The following is a 15,951-nucleotide window of genomic DNA, read 5'->3' as shown; positions in this document are numbered from 1 at the left end:
ATGTACTAATGATCCATTAAGCCTAGTTCAAATCACATAAATAAATATTAAGAGTTAATTATATTAATGGTTCTCAAAGTATGTGATATGTTTATCTTTTATCTTTTTTACTTTGGTCACCCATAGTACACGATGTGTTATACTTTAGTCAATGGTATTAGTCTTGTTCAAAATCAATAATGGCATCAAGGGTATTTTTAAATCTATACAAAAGACATGCAAAAAATTTTAAATCTGTGACAAATTAGTCCATTCAATTTGAGGAGAATGTATGGATTATTTTGTCCTTTAATTTCAATCCATTTTTTTAAATGGGCCATCTCAACAGGACTTAATTGATATGATATGAAAATTTTAAAAATAAAATTTATATAATTAAAATTAACACCAAAGGCGAATTACAGATACTACAAATGTAATTTATCTATCAAAAATAGAGTTTACAATTTCCCACAGTATAAAATTGAACTCGGCCTACTGTTTTTTAATAGAAGTATGCATACTAATGATTCATTAACCCTAGTTCAAATCAGATAAATAAATATTAACAAAATTTTAAAGCATTCCAAATTGATTAATTATCTGTACTTGTTTAATCAATTAAGAAGCTTCCTTTGTTGACTAGTAAGCACACACGTATAATCAACTACAAGGCGTGTCTGTAACTTTACTACAAGAAAAAGCACAATGGCTTAGCAACATTAAAATATTGATAGTGCTTCATTACAACCAAAAAAAAAACAAAAAAATGATTAATCATGGACGACACTTTTACTACTTTTATATATATATAACATTAAAATATTAGATAGTGTGAATCCTTAAAAATACTGAACATGAACAAATTTAATTATTCAGTCTAATTCTAATCTAAAGGGTATTTTTGTATTTGTATTTGTAATCGGTAACTTTGATTAAAACTCTTTTTGATTCTAATGTAACTGCAACAATCATAAATGTAACTTTGGTCTTGGGATGAATCAGGTAATAGTTATTCTTTGATTCTTTTCTCATTAGTCAAGACAGAATCATAATTTCATCATCGGGGAGGCCAAAAATAAATAAAAAAATTTCACTATATATACAAACAAACATGTATGTACAACATGATATATAAACTATATACACACTTAAAAAAAAAAAAATCAAATATTATAGAAGTAATATCTAATAGGATAAAGAAATTTTTTTTGCTAGAAAACAAAAAGGAAATGTGATATGGTAGAAGAATGTGATATATCTTTTACACTGAGAAATTATTTTATTTATAAAATAAGATGCATGTTTTAAAGGGTGTTCGGTTGAAAAATCCACTTTTGAATTTTCTTTACGTAAAGGTCCAACCACTAATTTACTATGCCCGTAAGGACAAACCTTTGTAAAATGACTAAGTTACCCTTATATATTTGAAGGGATGCCTCCGTTTTTGCGTTAAGATCCTCTAGAGTAATATTCCTACAGTGATCTCCTACAGTGTAGGACAAGCAGTTGACACGTTGTCCAGTCACCAAACTAAGGGTTGAGATTTAAACTCACCTAAACGACATCGTTTTGGTAAGTAAATTGAAAAAGAGAGAGAGAGAGAGAGAGAGGTAGAGAGAGACAAGAACAAACTTTTTTCACTCAATTCCTGGGGGAGAGTTAGAGAGAGAAGGGCTGAGAGAATGAGAGAAGAGGAGGACGTTGTTGCCCCGCCCCGCCCCACCCCGCCCGTTATGCGCTGCTGCTGCCGCCACTAGGTTCAGCTCTTCTCTTTTTTCTCTCTCATTTCCTATCTCGCTGTCCACCGCCTCGCCTCATTGTCGCTGCCAACAAACTCTACAACAAGGTTGTTGCCTCCTGTCCTAGGCATGGCTCAGCCGCTAACGCGGAGATCTGGAAAACTCTTTGTCACCGCCTTTGTATTCGATATCTTCCGCTGCCGCCACTCCAACACCTTTGGTTCAATTGCGTTCGCAAACCACAGATCCGTTGACGAGCCGAACAATAGTCGCACCGTCGTTTTTGATCTCCTTCACCGATCTCCATGTCCATTGACCGAATCTACTGATTTTGTTGTTCATTTTGATTTTGATGATGATGATGATGATGATATGGATCTAAATTCATGAACTCAGTAAATATGGGGTCACACTATGGAGTCTGTAAATATTTCTATATGCATATAAAGATACATATTCTTATAGGTTTGTGTTATGCTTGTGTTGATTGTACAGAGAATGCAAGAGCACTTGAAGAAACCGAAGGATGTTTGTGTTGATTTAATTTTCTTTTTCATTTATTTAGATCTCACAGATCAAAATCCATTTTCATTACTCGTTTGATTGCTTCTTGATTCAAAATTTCGCTTGCCTTTGTTTCTCTCTTCTTCTCTCTCTCTCTCTCTCTCTCTCTCTCTCTCTCTCTCTCTTCCACATTCTGTTTTTGTTTTTTTTCCCCTCAATTTACTCACTAAAATGACGTCGTTTTGATGAGTTTAAATCTCAGCCCCTGGTTTGGTGAATGAGCCACGTGTCAACTACTTGTCCTATATGTAGGAGATCAGTATAGGGATAGTACTCTAGAGGATCTTAACGCTTCGTTTTTACCATCAAAGTTCAAACTCATCTCTCTCTCTCTAAACCCAATCCAAACCCTAACACCCATCTCTTTCTCTAAATCAATCATCTCTTGATCTGACTTTGATAATCGCCCTGATTACTCGAGCCGCTATGGCCCTCATAGCCCTCGTCCTTCTCACAACGCCGTTTCACTGCCGCCCTCTTCGCCCTAGATCTAGACCTTTTCTCTCTTTATCTCTCCACCGCTATCTCTCTCACTCTCTCTCTATGTTCCTCTCTTTCTCTCTCTATGTGTTGTGTATATATTAGATTTAAACTCAGATCTGTGACATCAATGTAGATTTGTGAGATCTATGTTGATCTGTTATTGATGATAATGATGATGATGATGATTTGTGTGTTAGATCTGTGCTGATTTTTTTTTTCTTTATTTATGATGATGATAATATATATATTTTTATAGTTGATTGTTGATGATGATGATGAACAGATAAAAAAAATTTAAAAGTGAACAGATAAATTTTTTAGTTTTTTTTTTCTCTATTTGAATAGATAAATTCAATTTGGACCGATAAAAAAAAAATTAGACAGATAAAACTTCTACATATATAGTTTGAATAGAAAATTTATACATACAAAAATATTAAACAATTTAGACAGATATAATTTCTATAGATAGAATTTGAATAGAAATTTTGTACAAATAAAAATTTGGACATATAGAAAATTTATACAAAAAAAATTTGGACAGGTAGAAAATTTACAGAGAAAAAAATTGAACAGATAAACAAAAAAAATTGAACAGATAGATATGAATTTGAACAGATAGTCAACAAAAGTCAACAGATAAAAAAAAATCAACAAATAAATTAAAGGGTAAAATTAGAAACAAAATGTCTTTTTAGACTTCTCACCAAATTATTTTACAAAAGGTGAATCTCTCACAAATAAAAAATATCCACCATGTTGCCTTAGACAGTTGCTAAAGTGGATTTTCCACTAATTTCTCTATTTTAAAAGTGTTAATGATTAATAGAATTTTTCATAGAAACAGAAAGGCCATGACCCTATAGTCTTCTCTTAATTCCATCCATATCACTAGTCTTGATTTGATGTTCCACAAATCTTTAAAATTTTCCACAATGTCCAAGTAGAATGGCTTTAAACTTCAATATACTTTGATGGGTCTTTTTAAAATAATGCATTCTGGCTTTGTTATTTATAAATGATACTATTTTTATTTTTTTTTGACAAGCAAAGTTTCGTATGGACTAGCCTAACACAAGTCGACTAATCCCTGGAAACCAATCCCACTGTCCACTAGTGAGAGTCCCATTTATAATCAAAGCAAAGCTTCGTATAGACTGACCCAATACAAGAATTGATAGTACCTAAGAGGTCCTATTTATAAATGATACTATTGATAATGTATAAAGCTTTACAAAGCTGCATATGAGGGATAAAAACAATGACTATTGAAGGCCATGTTAGATTCGACTAATGCATTCATTATCTTGTTTGGGCTTTTGCCAACCAAATGTCTCTAAAAAAAGATAAAATATGAGAAAGTATGCCACTAAAAAAAGCACTTTGTGTTCTTGTAGGGAAGCATTGCCGAGTTCATACTTAGACAAATTGATTTTAATTTGTTTTTGTCTCTTCCTTTTTCTCTTGTCATTATTTCCATGTTTGATGCTTAATTTGTAGCTTTGTTTGTTAGACAACTCCGATTCGAACCTCTCAATGAATTGTAACACGTGTTTCGCTGGTTTGCTTTGGAGGATATACTAATTTAATACTGCTTGTGGTTGTTAATTTTATTTCTTATTTTTTATCAGCAAATAGAGAAAAAAAAAATTGAATAAAATAATCCACCTAAGATTACATTAATTTTTGTTGCAGTATTGCAATAGTAAAGCAACATTATGATGCTTTTGGAAAAGTTGCAGCTTTGGAACTTGATGTTTAATTTATCTGAAAGTTTAGGAACTTGAGTTTAAGAATTCAGATACTCTAAAGTTAAGAAACTTGAGTTTATAAAACAATTTTTTTCGTCTAACGTACCGGACACTAAAAACTGTTTATAGATCTTGCAAACTAAAACAATTCTGATAAGTTACGTGTATTATTAAACAATTATTTACTTATTTATGTTGAAAAGAAGGAATATAGTTATATGTATTTTTTTTTTAAAAAATCTCTGATTAGTGAAATATTCTTCTTGTATAGTTCACAAGTACATAATGTACAACTTTAGAACAATTTGAGGCCTCATTTGACAACTTTTAGTTTTAGCTAAAGTTAAAAAGTTGCTATAAGTTGTCACATCACTCTCTCTATTTTTCTGCACATTTTTTTATAAAAAATTAAAAAATTACTAAAATAACATATTTTCAAACGAGATTGACTAGCCTAGTTTGGAGCTAAAATCCCTCCTTAACACCGTACAACTTTGTCCCAAATTGTAATAATTAGTAATCCTAAATATCCACAATTTTATTCAAAATAATGGATGTATGATTCAAATTTATTCTAAGTGAAAACTCCATTATACTAGAATTGAATATAAATCACCTGATATTTCCTAATAAAAACCGAATATAAATTCTACACGTTTATAACTTTACTGTATGAGGAGTTATCACATAAAGTGACAAATGCCATAGATTATGGGTGCTTGCGGATCGGTTTTTGACGGTTCGATTTGCAGTTTGGGACTACAATTGCCCGCAATGTTGGTTGCTATTTGTGCGGATAGGATTTGCGGATGTGCTTTTGACGGTTCGATTTGCAGTTTGGGACTACAATTGCCCGCAATGTTGGTTGCTATTTGTGCGGATAGGATTTGCGGATGTGCTGGCGGTTTGTGATTGCTCTTTTTCTTTTAAAATTTTATTTTTTGGCTTTTTTTTTAAATTTTTTTAAATATTTTTGGTTGCGGGAGATTCAACACTATCCTCCATTAAAATTGGATTACAAAAAATTAAAATGAAAATGAAATAAAAATTAACAGAGAAAAAAAAACATCACATACTTCTAGATTTGTAAAAAATTGAAAAAAAATCAATTGAATAATAAGTATTTCAAACAAGACAGTGTGTGATATTATTATAATGTTATAATGTTAGAACTCACAAGTTTGATAATCAGGCCAAGTTTGGCAGCCCAAAATAAGTACACACTTTTTATCTTTTTATCTTTTTTTCATCACATCATCTCTCTACTTTTTTGTACATTTTTTCGTAAAAAGATAAAAAGTGCACTTATTTAGGTCATCCCAAACAATCCCAAGTGAATGAGAGAAGAGGATATTAGGGTTACACACTTACAAAACTTATAAGAAAATCTAATGATTTAGATTTTAAAAAAATAAAAAAAAATTATATACAAATGCGGGCAGGTGAGTACGGGTGCAGATAAAATCCGTGATTCGCCCGCAACCCGCAAAATAGGAAAATTCTAAAATGCATCCGATCTTAACAATTTTGTGAAACCGTCCAAATAGCACGGGCAGGTCGAATTGAATAATTTTCACAAGTTAGATAATCATATGCCCAGTCCTACTATAAACTCATGGGAGTTGCACATCCCAAAAAAGAAAAAAAAAATGAAGAATGACACAGTGAATGCACTAGGCTAGGGTCCAAATCACCAGGGTTATTGTTGATTAATCATAATCAATCAATTGGGAATTACACTACTTGTTTATTTTTAAATCCAAAACCACAAAACAAGACTGATTCCAAATGGCAAGTCATTTTCGGGCATGTACTTGATCTAGCAGGTGCCATTGAATCTGGACTTACGCGTCACATTTTCTTCATTTCTTATTCAAAGTAGTCTCTCACCATAACTTCCTTTCACAAATATATCTCATCCAGTAGTGGCGATCGACAACGAGTTTACAAATCAATTGAACAGTTTGATGGTAAAATAGTAATTTTGCAGATTTTCCAAGCTTGTTGAATCAGACCCAAAACAACTATATGAGACCTGAAATGGCTCAACAAATACAACTCACCAAACCAAGTCGGCTTAACTTAGTTGGCAACCATGACTCTCCTAAGAGTTTAATCTCAAGGTAAAGGTTACGGTTCAACTCTTCCTAAGGAGGAATTGAATTAGGAGGTAAGCATTTAGTATTTTGAAATTGTGAGAAGGCTAATTATCTTATGTACTAATCTAATAACTAATAACTAATTTTCGCCAATAAAAAAAGGAAGCACAACTCACCATTTCGCGGCAACTTACGTTGGGCTTCGTATGAATTCCATCGTTTATACCTCCAAATTAAATTTTTATTTTTTTATTTTTTAATGCTTAATTTAAGATCTAGACCAATTTGATTTCTTTCAATGAAGATATTTTATGGAAAGTTCCTTTTTTTTATTTTTTTTTTATTTTAGATGAGCATGGCTATACATAACTTCATTTTTTAAAACTCTAGTTTGTCATTCTTAGACACAAAACAATGAGACTATTAATAAATACATATGAAATTAATTCACTTGTGTCTCAAGGTGAAAAATTACAATAAGAAGTGAAATTATATATGACATTTTTCATTAATTTAGATTTTAGTGTGCTATTTTTTTTTTATACCTTTTCTATATTTGTCTAGTTTTTTTTTTTTTTTGAATTTTCATTCATTTCAAATACTTATCGCAATCTATATATTGGTTCCCTTTCACAGCCATTGTATCTGCATATCCATTAATTCGCCATCACTCTCGTTATTGGGATCGTCATTTTCATTGCCACTGTTTTGTCATTATAGTTAACCATTTTGTTACACAACCCACCTAGCTTCCATTAGTATGAGCCTCATTTTATTTTATATTTTTGATAACTAGGTGTCTGGAGCAGTTTATGCGCATCTCAATTAATTTCAAAATTCTAAAATTAACGACAGGGCAAATTTCTAATGACCCCGAGATTTGAGATGTTTGACCTTTGTAAAATTCAAACTGCGACCTCTAAAGTGTATAAGCCCTTTTATTACTTTCTCCTCTTACTAAACCAAATCCCTTGGGATTATTAGTGATGAGCCTCATGAGTTGTCACAAGGCTTGTTTGGTTGACTATTAGATGAAGTTGAGAAATTTTGAAGCATGGTTTGGAAATGCATTAGTTAGGGCAGCTCGGTAGTGGATCACTGGTCCCCCCCTCCCTCTCTCCCCAATTCCAAATCTTGAATGGATGAATGACATTTGAAAGGTACATACATAAAATATGATCTTTTTGCATCATGAAAATGTAACTATATGAATGGTAATAAAGAGATTGATGTCGCAGAAACGTGTCAGAACCGAATTTATACACTAAGGTCCGTTTGTTTGGACGAACTGAATTAGGTTAGATTAGTATTTTCATAACTAATAGTCTTAAGATTACGAATCCCTTTAGATTGTGTATCCTATTTTGTGTTTGGATTGAGTTAGGATTATAAAGAGAGACTAATAATCCAAACTTTGGCTCAGTTCTCCAATTTATATCTCACCTCCCTCTGTGGAACTGAATAATTCATCATATGTGAGATATCATATTCGGATGGATTATTAGTCTGTACTTTAAGGGTGCGTTTGTTTGGACGGACTGGATAATGGGGGATTGTAACTCATCGGACTATTAGTCCTGGGATACATTATCCCGGGACTATTTGGTTGGACAAAATTTATATCTTATGTTTGTTTAGTCATGGGATTAGATGTCTGGATTAGACTATTTTTAGTTATCCAATGTTTGTTTGGGATAGTATGGAGAAGGATAAACGCTCAAATGATTATTTTATCCTTTTCAATTATTTACAAAGTAATAGCAATATTAAACATAACTTTAATATTTTAATTATTTTTAGCTAGATTAAATAAAAAAAAAATTTATTTTATTTTTTGCATAATATTTTAATTATTTTAATTTATTATTTTCAATTAAATTAAATTTATAATTTATAATTTATATTTTTTATTTAATATATAATTTTAAATTAACGACAATAAAAAATAATTTTATTTAATATATAAATTAAATTTAGTGTTGTTGAAATTTTAATTTATAAGGCCATAATTTATAATTTATTATTTTTAAATAAATTTAATTTATAATTTATATTTTTATTTAATATATAATTTTAAATTAACAACACTAAAAAATAATTTAATTTAATATGTAAATTTAATTTTTTAACAACACTAAAAAAATTTAATTTATAAGTGCATAATTTATAATTTATTATTTTTAATTAAATTAAATTTATAATTTATAATTTATAATTAAAATTTTTTATTTAATATATAATTTTAAATTAACAACACTAAAAAAATAATTTATAAATGTTCAAAAGACTATTTTATCCTTTTCTAATTGTTTGCTAAGTAATAGCATGAAAGATAAAATGAACATTTCACAAAATAATTCCATGGAATACCAATCCTATAGTTTCTATTCCATCTCCCCATGAGATAGGATAGTCCCATATTTGTGGGACTAATAGTCCGGAGCAAAAAAATGAAACAAACAATCTCACCCCCTAATCCTTCAAAACAAACACACCATAATTGTTTAACCAAATATCGAATTAATAATTTTATTGGACTATTAATCCAATCCTAAACTCATATCTACCCAAACAAACATGACCTAAAATACTTATGACTTTTCTATAATTCTGTTGGATTCCAAATCAATATCAGAAACATAGGAACAAAAGGGTAGAAAAACTCAATATTCTTTAAAATTTGGTATTATTACTCAAATATCCTATAGATATTTGTTCATTGATATTAGTCTTCAATGAATGACATTCGAAAGTTACATAGTCTTATTTGCAACATTAAAACGTAACTATGGACGGTTAACTAAGAGATCCCTGTAATCTCATTGTTTGGATTTTCCTTCCTAAACAGCAAAAAAGGTCTCTATGTATGATGTGATTGTAATGTATGACAAAATTTTGTGTCGCCATTATAATAAATTAAAGTTTTAGAGACAAATTTCGAGATGAAATCACTTTTTAAAAACTAAATATCTTAATTGTCAAAATTGTTATTGTTGTATTTTTAGTAATAAAATTGAACATTTAGCAATGAATTATTATTTTTTTGAGTTTAAAATTTCTCAAAAAATACATCTTTTAGCATGGAATTTTTTTGTCCCTAAAACATTAGCGACATTTTTAATATTTTGTCATTAAAAGTGTTTTTTTTTAAAAATACTTTTCAAGATGATTTTTCTGTGACGACTAAAATTAGTTTCTTAATATTTTCTATAACAAACTTTTCACTTTTAGGAGCAAAAAGAATTTGGTCCCTAAAACTAAAGCCTTGTTTGGGAACAGGCTAATTTAGTAACTTTTTGACTATTTGGTTAAAATATGAGCTAAAAAAAATTAGTATGTTTGGGATAACTTTTTGGCTTTTTATGAAAAAATATGTAAAAAGTAGCGAGAAAAGAGAATCTTTGACTTTTTAGTATGGGTTGTTAGCTTTTTGACTTTTTTAGTAACTTTTTGACTAAACCGGTCGCTTCCCAAACGAGGCATAATAATGATATAATGAACATATTATTCTTTTATCATAATAATGATAATTTTTCTTGATTAATTCACAACTCTTAAATGATATAATGGAAATCCTCCATTACAATCATGTAAAGGAGGGGATTTGAATCATGCACACAAGGTCATTCATGAAGCACATGAATAGATTTACATCATGCACACATGAGAGTTTGCCCCGAGGAGCCTTAAGAGCAACATGGGGGCGGGAACATTAGCATAAACTTTAAGGTTTTGTGAGAGCTAAAGCTTGGGTAGGCAAATTTGGACCTGCTTGTGACCTCAGATCTGTGCTTAACACCCGTGCTATACTCAAAAGCAATAGCAGTTCCATACTCTGTAATGAACAGAAATGATAGAAAGGAAATGCTTTAACACTATTTTCTGTTGTTTTCGGTACCACTATAAAAATATAATTTTTTTGCCAATGCTCCATCAAAATGCACATTTCCTTAATATTTATCTTGTCCATACAAACTAGGCAATTGAACCTTATGTTCAATAACTTTTTTCAAAACGGACCTAGTCATCTGAATTTCATTAATGTGATTTAGCAACGGGGTCATGTAAGCTAAGTATGACCGTGATATCACATAGCGGTAATTATTTAATGAATAGTTTTAGTTTAAGGTAAAGATTACAATAATGCTTCGTAAGCTTATTTAATTATTTTGTGATAACACCACATAATACAGGAACTATCAATGCACATGTTGAAAACGCAGTGCACTCCAATGTGAACTCCTCTTTCAGATAAGGATGGTGAAGGGAGGGAGTCCTACACATGGGTACATTGAACAATCAAATCAAATATCATTTAAACTAAGCCGTGTCCTGTGGGTCAACAACAGGCTCATCCTAATCAAATGTTGTTCAATCTTGGTAAACCACGGGGCTGATTTAATAATGTGTAAATTTTTTAATAACACATTAAGTTGTAACTTAGGTCACAAAATTATAATTATAATGTATAGAGATCATCTTCTCAAATTTCATAGGTAAAGCCAATAATTCAAAATAAATATTCAGAAAATGTTATTATCATGCAATTGATCTATTTTTTTTTTTAAATAATAAACTTGATTTCTAAAACCATCTCCAATGATGCATCAAACCATGCATCAGATTTGAAATTTGATGAAAAAGTGACTTTTTCAAGCTCCAATAGTTTCACCAATTTGATATCAAAATGAGAATGAAACAACCATTTCATCAAACTGAGATAAGTGAAAGAGGTGATAAGAGAGTTTTAAAATTTTTGATTTATGTAAAGTGATAAATATATATTTTTTCTTATATATTTTATGTGGATTTTTTTCTCTCCCCTATTTTGGCTAGAAAAAATTGGGTGAGAGAGGAAGAAGTGCCACCTCATTTTTTTTTATCTCACTAAATTATGAGAAATTAGGATTAAATGATTGAGAGTTTGTAAGTTTCCACTAGATTTACTTATATAAATAGTATAGATAGATTATAAATTTTTAAAAAAAAGAAAAAGGAAAAAAAGAAGTCTGTATTATTGAATATGCAGAAAATACATCAAGTGCAGTGCAGAGTTAGAAACCAACATTGTCACGTATTCTTAAATATGTATTGGCAAAGACTTGGGCAAAGACTTAGCACCATATTTATACTTTAATGAATAAACTATATATACTTTAAATTAGAAGCGTGCCCTTAACAGACGAAACACTGGTCTGCTCATCTTGTTTTTTATAGGTTTCTTTGGCGGCTCTTTATTACTTTCCGGATAAACTATGTCATGGGATAATAATAATAATAATATTAATATTAATAAATTAGGTTAAATACGCAGTTGGTTTTCAAAATATGAGTTCGTTTTCATTCTGGTTATAAATAATTCGATTGTGTAGTTTGAACTCAACTTAGGTTAAATACGCAATTGATTTTTAAAATATGAGTTCAATGTCATTTTGGTCATTAACAATTTGATTGTGTAATTTGAACTCGACTTAGTTTAATTGGTCATTACTCAGATTGTCTTTAAGTGGCCTATAATGCCGTTTTAATTTAATTTTTAAAATAGAAATAAGTACGTTTGACACTGTTAAAATACATGTAATATTGATTGATGTATGCTTACAAGATTGTTGTGTTGTTGATTTGTATGTTACAAGCTATTATATAGGAGAGTTGTGAGGTAAGTGAGTGGTGGTAGTGGATGGTAGTGGAGGTGGTGGGTGGTAGTGGAGATGGTAAGTGTGTTAGGTTTAGTGGAGTGAATGTAGTGGGTTAGGTTAGTGGGTTAGGTTTAGTGTACATTAACAGCCCCCCTCAAACTCAAGGAGGATAGGAACTAACCAACTTGAGTTTGAAGAGAGTAACAAAACAGAAAAATAAACTGATAAATAAAATAAAACAGGATAGGAGACACGGTATGGTCGTGTCAGACCGTTGTAGAAGACACGGTATGGTCGTGTCGGACCGTTGTAGAAGACACGGTATGGTCGTGTCGGACCGTTGTAGCAGACAGTTTACGGGGTCATGTCGGACCGATGTAGCAGACACTGTGTGGTCGTGTCAGACCGTTGTAGAAGACAGTTTATGGGGTCATGTTGGACCGTTGTAGCAGAACAGTTTACGGGGTCATGTCGGACCGTTGTAGCAGGACAGTTTACGGGGTCATGTCGGACCGTTGTAGAAGACAGTTTACGGGGTCATGTCGGACCGTTGTAGCAGACACTGTGTGGTCGTGTCAGACCGTTGTAGAAGACACTTTATGGGGTCATGTTGGACCGGCGTAGAAGACAGTTTACGGGGTCATGTCGGACCGATGTAGAAGCTGACCGGAATCAATGTCGGAACAGTTTACGGGGTCATGTCGGACCGTTGTAGAAGACAGTTTACGGGGTCATGTCGGACCGATGTAGCAGAGGTTGTGGTGGTGCACAGTGCGCCATGAGCGACTTATACATGATACTGTGTATAACCCCCCCTCAAACTCAAATAGGTGTGAAGATAGAAACCTATTTGAGGTTGAAACAAAGGGATTGATAAAGCTGACCGGTGTAGAAGACACTGTGTGAGTGTGTATATAGGCTGCCCAAAAAATATGGATGTAGATATCGAGCCCTCAAAAGTCGTGCCCTCAAAAGGTGTGCCCAATCTGTCAAAACGCGTGCCATCAAAAGGCGTGCCCGATGTATCAAAAGGCGTGCCAGAGATGATGGCGAGGCACGTGAGTGCCTTGGCTGGCGTGCCCGTTTGTCTGGCATCAAGAGGCGCGCGATGCGCGTGGCTGCCTCGGCTATTTAACCAAGACGGAGGCCGAGGCCGAGGCAGAGGCTGAGGCAAGAAACTGAGAGAAACCTCTGAAAAAATCTTCGTTGTGCTGAGAGAGAGAGTCTGTAACACTCTGTGGCGAGAGATATTCTGTAATACTCTGTTGCCCAGAAAATGGCCTCTTCGTCCCGTGGTCTGCTTACGCTCTTTCCCGATCTCAACGAGTCAACAAGAGAGATAACGGGTGCGGTGTCCCGTGAACCCCAACCAAACACCACTGGGTTTGCTCCGTTGAACTTTCCGATGCAGTCGGTGGAGCAAAAAATGGCAGTGCAAACGGATGTGGAGGCGAATCAGTATACTTTGAAAGCATGTGTGGAGTCCATGACGGCGGTCACAAACTTGTCGCACCGGCTGCAGAGTAGGACAAATGAGGTGCAGCAATTAAACTCCCAGCTGGCTCTGCTCCAACGCATGTATAAGGATGCGCGAGCAGAGATAAGCGTGCTAAGGGCAGAAAACAAGGAGCTGAAGCGGAAGGCCACCGTGATGTTCCGATTTGGAGGGCCGCCATATGTTGCAGTGGAGGAGCAGGGAGTAAATGTGCTCGGTGGCGTGGGAAATCCGGAGGCAACACCGTCAAGGACTGTCCAAGACGGAGGCAAGAAGAAGAGACCGGCGGCAGAGTAGAGAAGGGATGTCGGTGTGTGGCCGTCTGCAGAAACAAAGCCGTTGTTGTGGGTTTTTTTTTTTTTTTTTTTTTTTTTGTTTGCTGTAAAATTCTGATCGGGATTGATCCCCGACTATGAATAAAATATGATTGGTGTGCAAAAGGCCTTGGTATGCATGTAATTTCGCATGATCCATATGCCCTAGCGGATAGAGCCCGTGCTATTGGTGTGGACGTGGTCTCTTTTGATGAGGAGAGATGTTTTTTTTTTTTTTTTTTTTTTTTTTTTTAATAAAAAGAGAGATATATATATATATATATATATATATATATAAAATAAAGGAAGTGGGGAAAAGGGAATTTTGGGCGGTGGATGCAAAGGGAGGAGAGAGAGTGGGGTGATTAAAAAAAAACAGAATGGTGGGTTGGAAAGGGGAAAAGATGAGAGAGAGAAGGCATGGGGCAGCTTCACGAGATTTAATTGCCAGAGCATGCCTTTCTTCTTTCTTGTAGTCTAACGAACCCAATGCACCATTAGGATGTTGGGAGCAATGGTGTAATGATAAAAAGAAAAGATAAAACATAAAATAATGATTTGAAATGTGTGAATCTGTGAGTGGGACTTGGTTTTGCTGTTCCAATTGTGCATGTCGGGCAAAGCTTCTTGGATGTCCCATTGTAAAGGTCCTCAAGAGAAACCTTGAGGGGATGAATCACATCCTCTCCTCTTCTTTGCCTACGGCCTCTGCTGCTACCACCAGTTGGGTTATCTGAGATGCTTGCAAGGGAGAAGACCCCCGAAATCTTAAAGTAGTCAGCAAGTTTAAGAGGCGTGTCTGCTGGGATGAACGACACGCTATTGACAGCATATCTCTGCTTGTCAGTGATGATTGGAGCAGAGTTTGCAAGTCTGATTGTCCGGGTAGTGTTGATCATCCCGTAATGGTATGAGCCTTGAGGATTAGGTCTTGGTCCACTTGCTGTTAGATTTTGCCTAACAGATCGTGACTGGTTAAGTGACCAATCAATCTGAGTTGTCGGTCCACCAGGGGGAGGACCGGAAACGCTTCCTGCTGAGTTACTGTAATGAAAGATAGATGTTGCCGAGAGCACTGGGGAGGTGAAACGTGTTGAGACAACCATGTAGTAGTCCTGTGCAGGCTGATCGGCAGTAACCAGTACAGAGTAGGACTGCCCCAAATGGATGTAAAGAGACGGGATTTGGGTGAGATCGGAGGTCCGACCCCGGGGTTGTTCAAGATGGATGATGGTGATGATGCTCTGATCTTGAAGGTGAAGTTCTGCCATGGAATTTGTTAGCAACAGCAACAAGAAGATCAAATAATTTGTGGCAGCGGAGTGAATGTATGTGTAGAGGTCCGGCGGGCGGCCAAGGCGAGGATGCCGCCCGCCGGTGAAGCAGAATAATTAGATTCTTAACCTTGCTCTGATACCATGTTAAAATACATGTAATATTGATTGATGTATGCTTACAAGATTGTTGTGTTGTTGATTTGTATGTTACAAGCTATTATATAGGAGAGTTGTGAGGTAAGTGAGTGGTGGTAGTGGATGGTAGTGGAGGTGGTGGGTGGTAGTGGAGATGGTAAGTGTGTTAGGTTTAGTGGAGTGAATGTAGTGGGTTAGGTTAGTGGGTTAGGTTTAGTGTACATTAACAGACACGATAGAATGAAATAAAGTGGGAATAGAATGATAGTGGAAATGGGATGCATGGTAGAATTGAATGGAATGCTCATTCTCATTTTACTGTTTGGTTGACATAGTAAAATGATGTGGGAATAGAATGACCATTCCCATTTCCATTCTCATATTTGGTTTGTTAAGTAAAATGAAATGGAATAGAATGATTAAGAAACTAATAACTACTAGATTAAATATTGTATAATCATATTAAATTTAAA

The 15,951-nt window shown here is 33.8% G+C and overlaps 1 protein-coding gene across 1 annotated transcript; it reads right to left on the bottom strand.

Moving 5' to 3' along the window:
- Positions 1 to 14,563: 14,563 nt before the first annotated feature.
- Positions 14,564 to 15,337, bottom strand: LOC145794005 (L-ascorbate oxidase homolog). The gene has a single exon (XM_082876925.1). It carries the CDS (start codon positions 15,335 to 15,337, stop codon positions 14,564 to 14,566), a length of 774 nt encoding a protein of 257 aa, XP_082733051.1.
- Between the last annotated feature and the right edge of the window lie 614 nt (positions 15,338 to 15,951).

Source organism: Camellia sinensis, chromosome 6 (genome assembly GCF_055761805.1).
Source record: "Camellia sinensis isolate YWXY chromosome 6, ASM5576180v1, whole genome shotgun sequence".
Classification (NCBI taxonomy): domain Eukaryota; kingdom Viridiplantae; phylum Streptophyta; class Magnoliopsida; order Ericales; family Theaceae; genus Camellia; species Camellia sinensis.
This window is presented reverse-complemented; position numbering and strand designations above follow the sequence as displayed.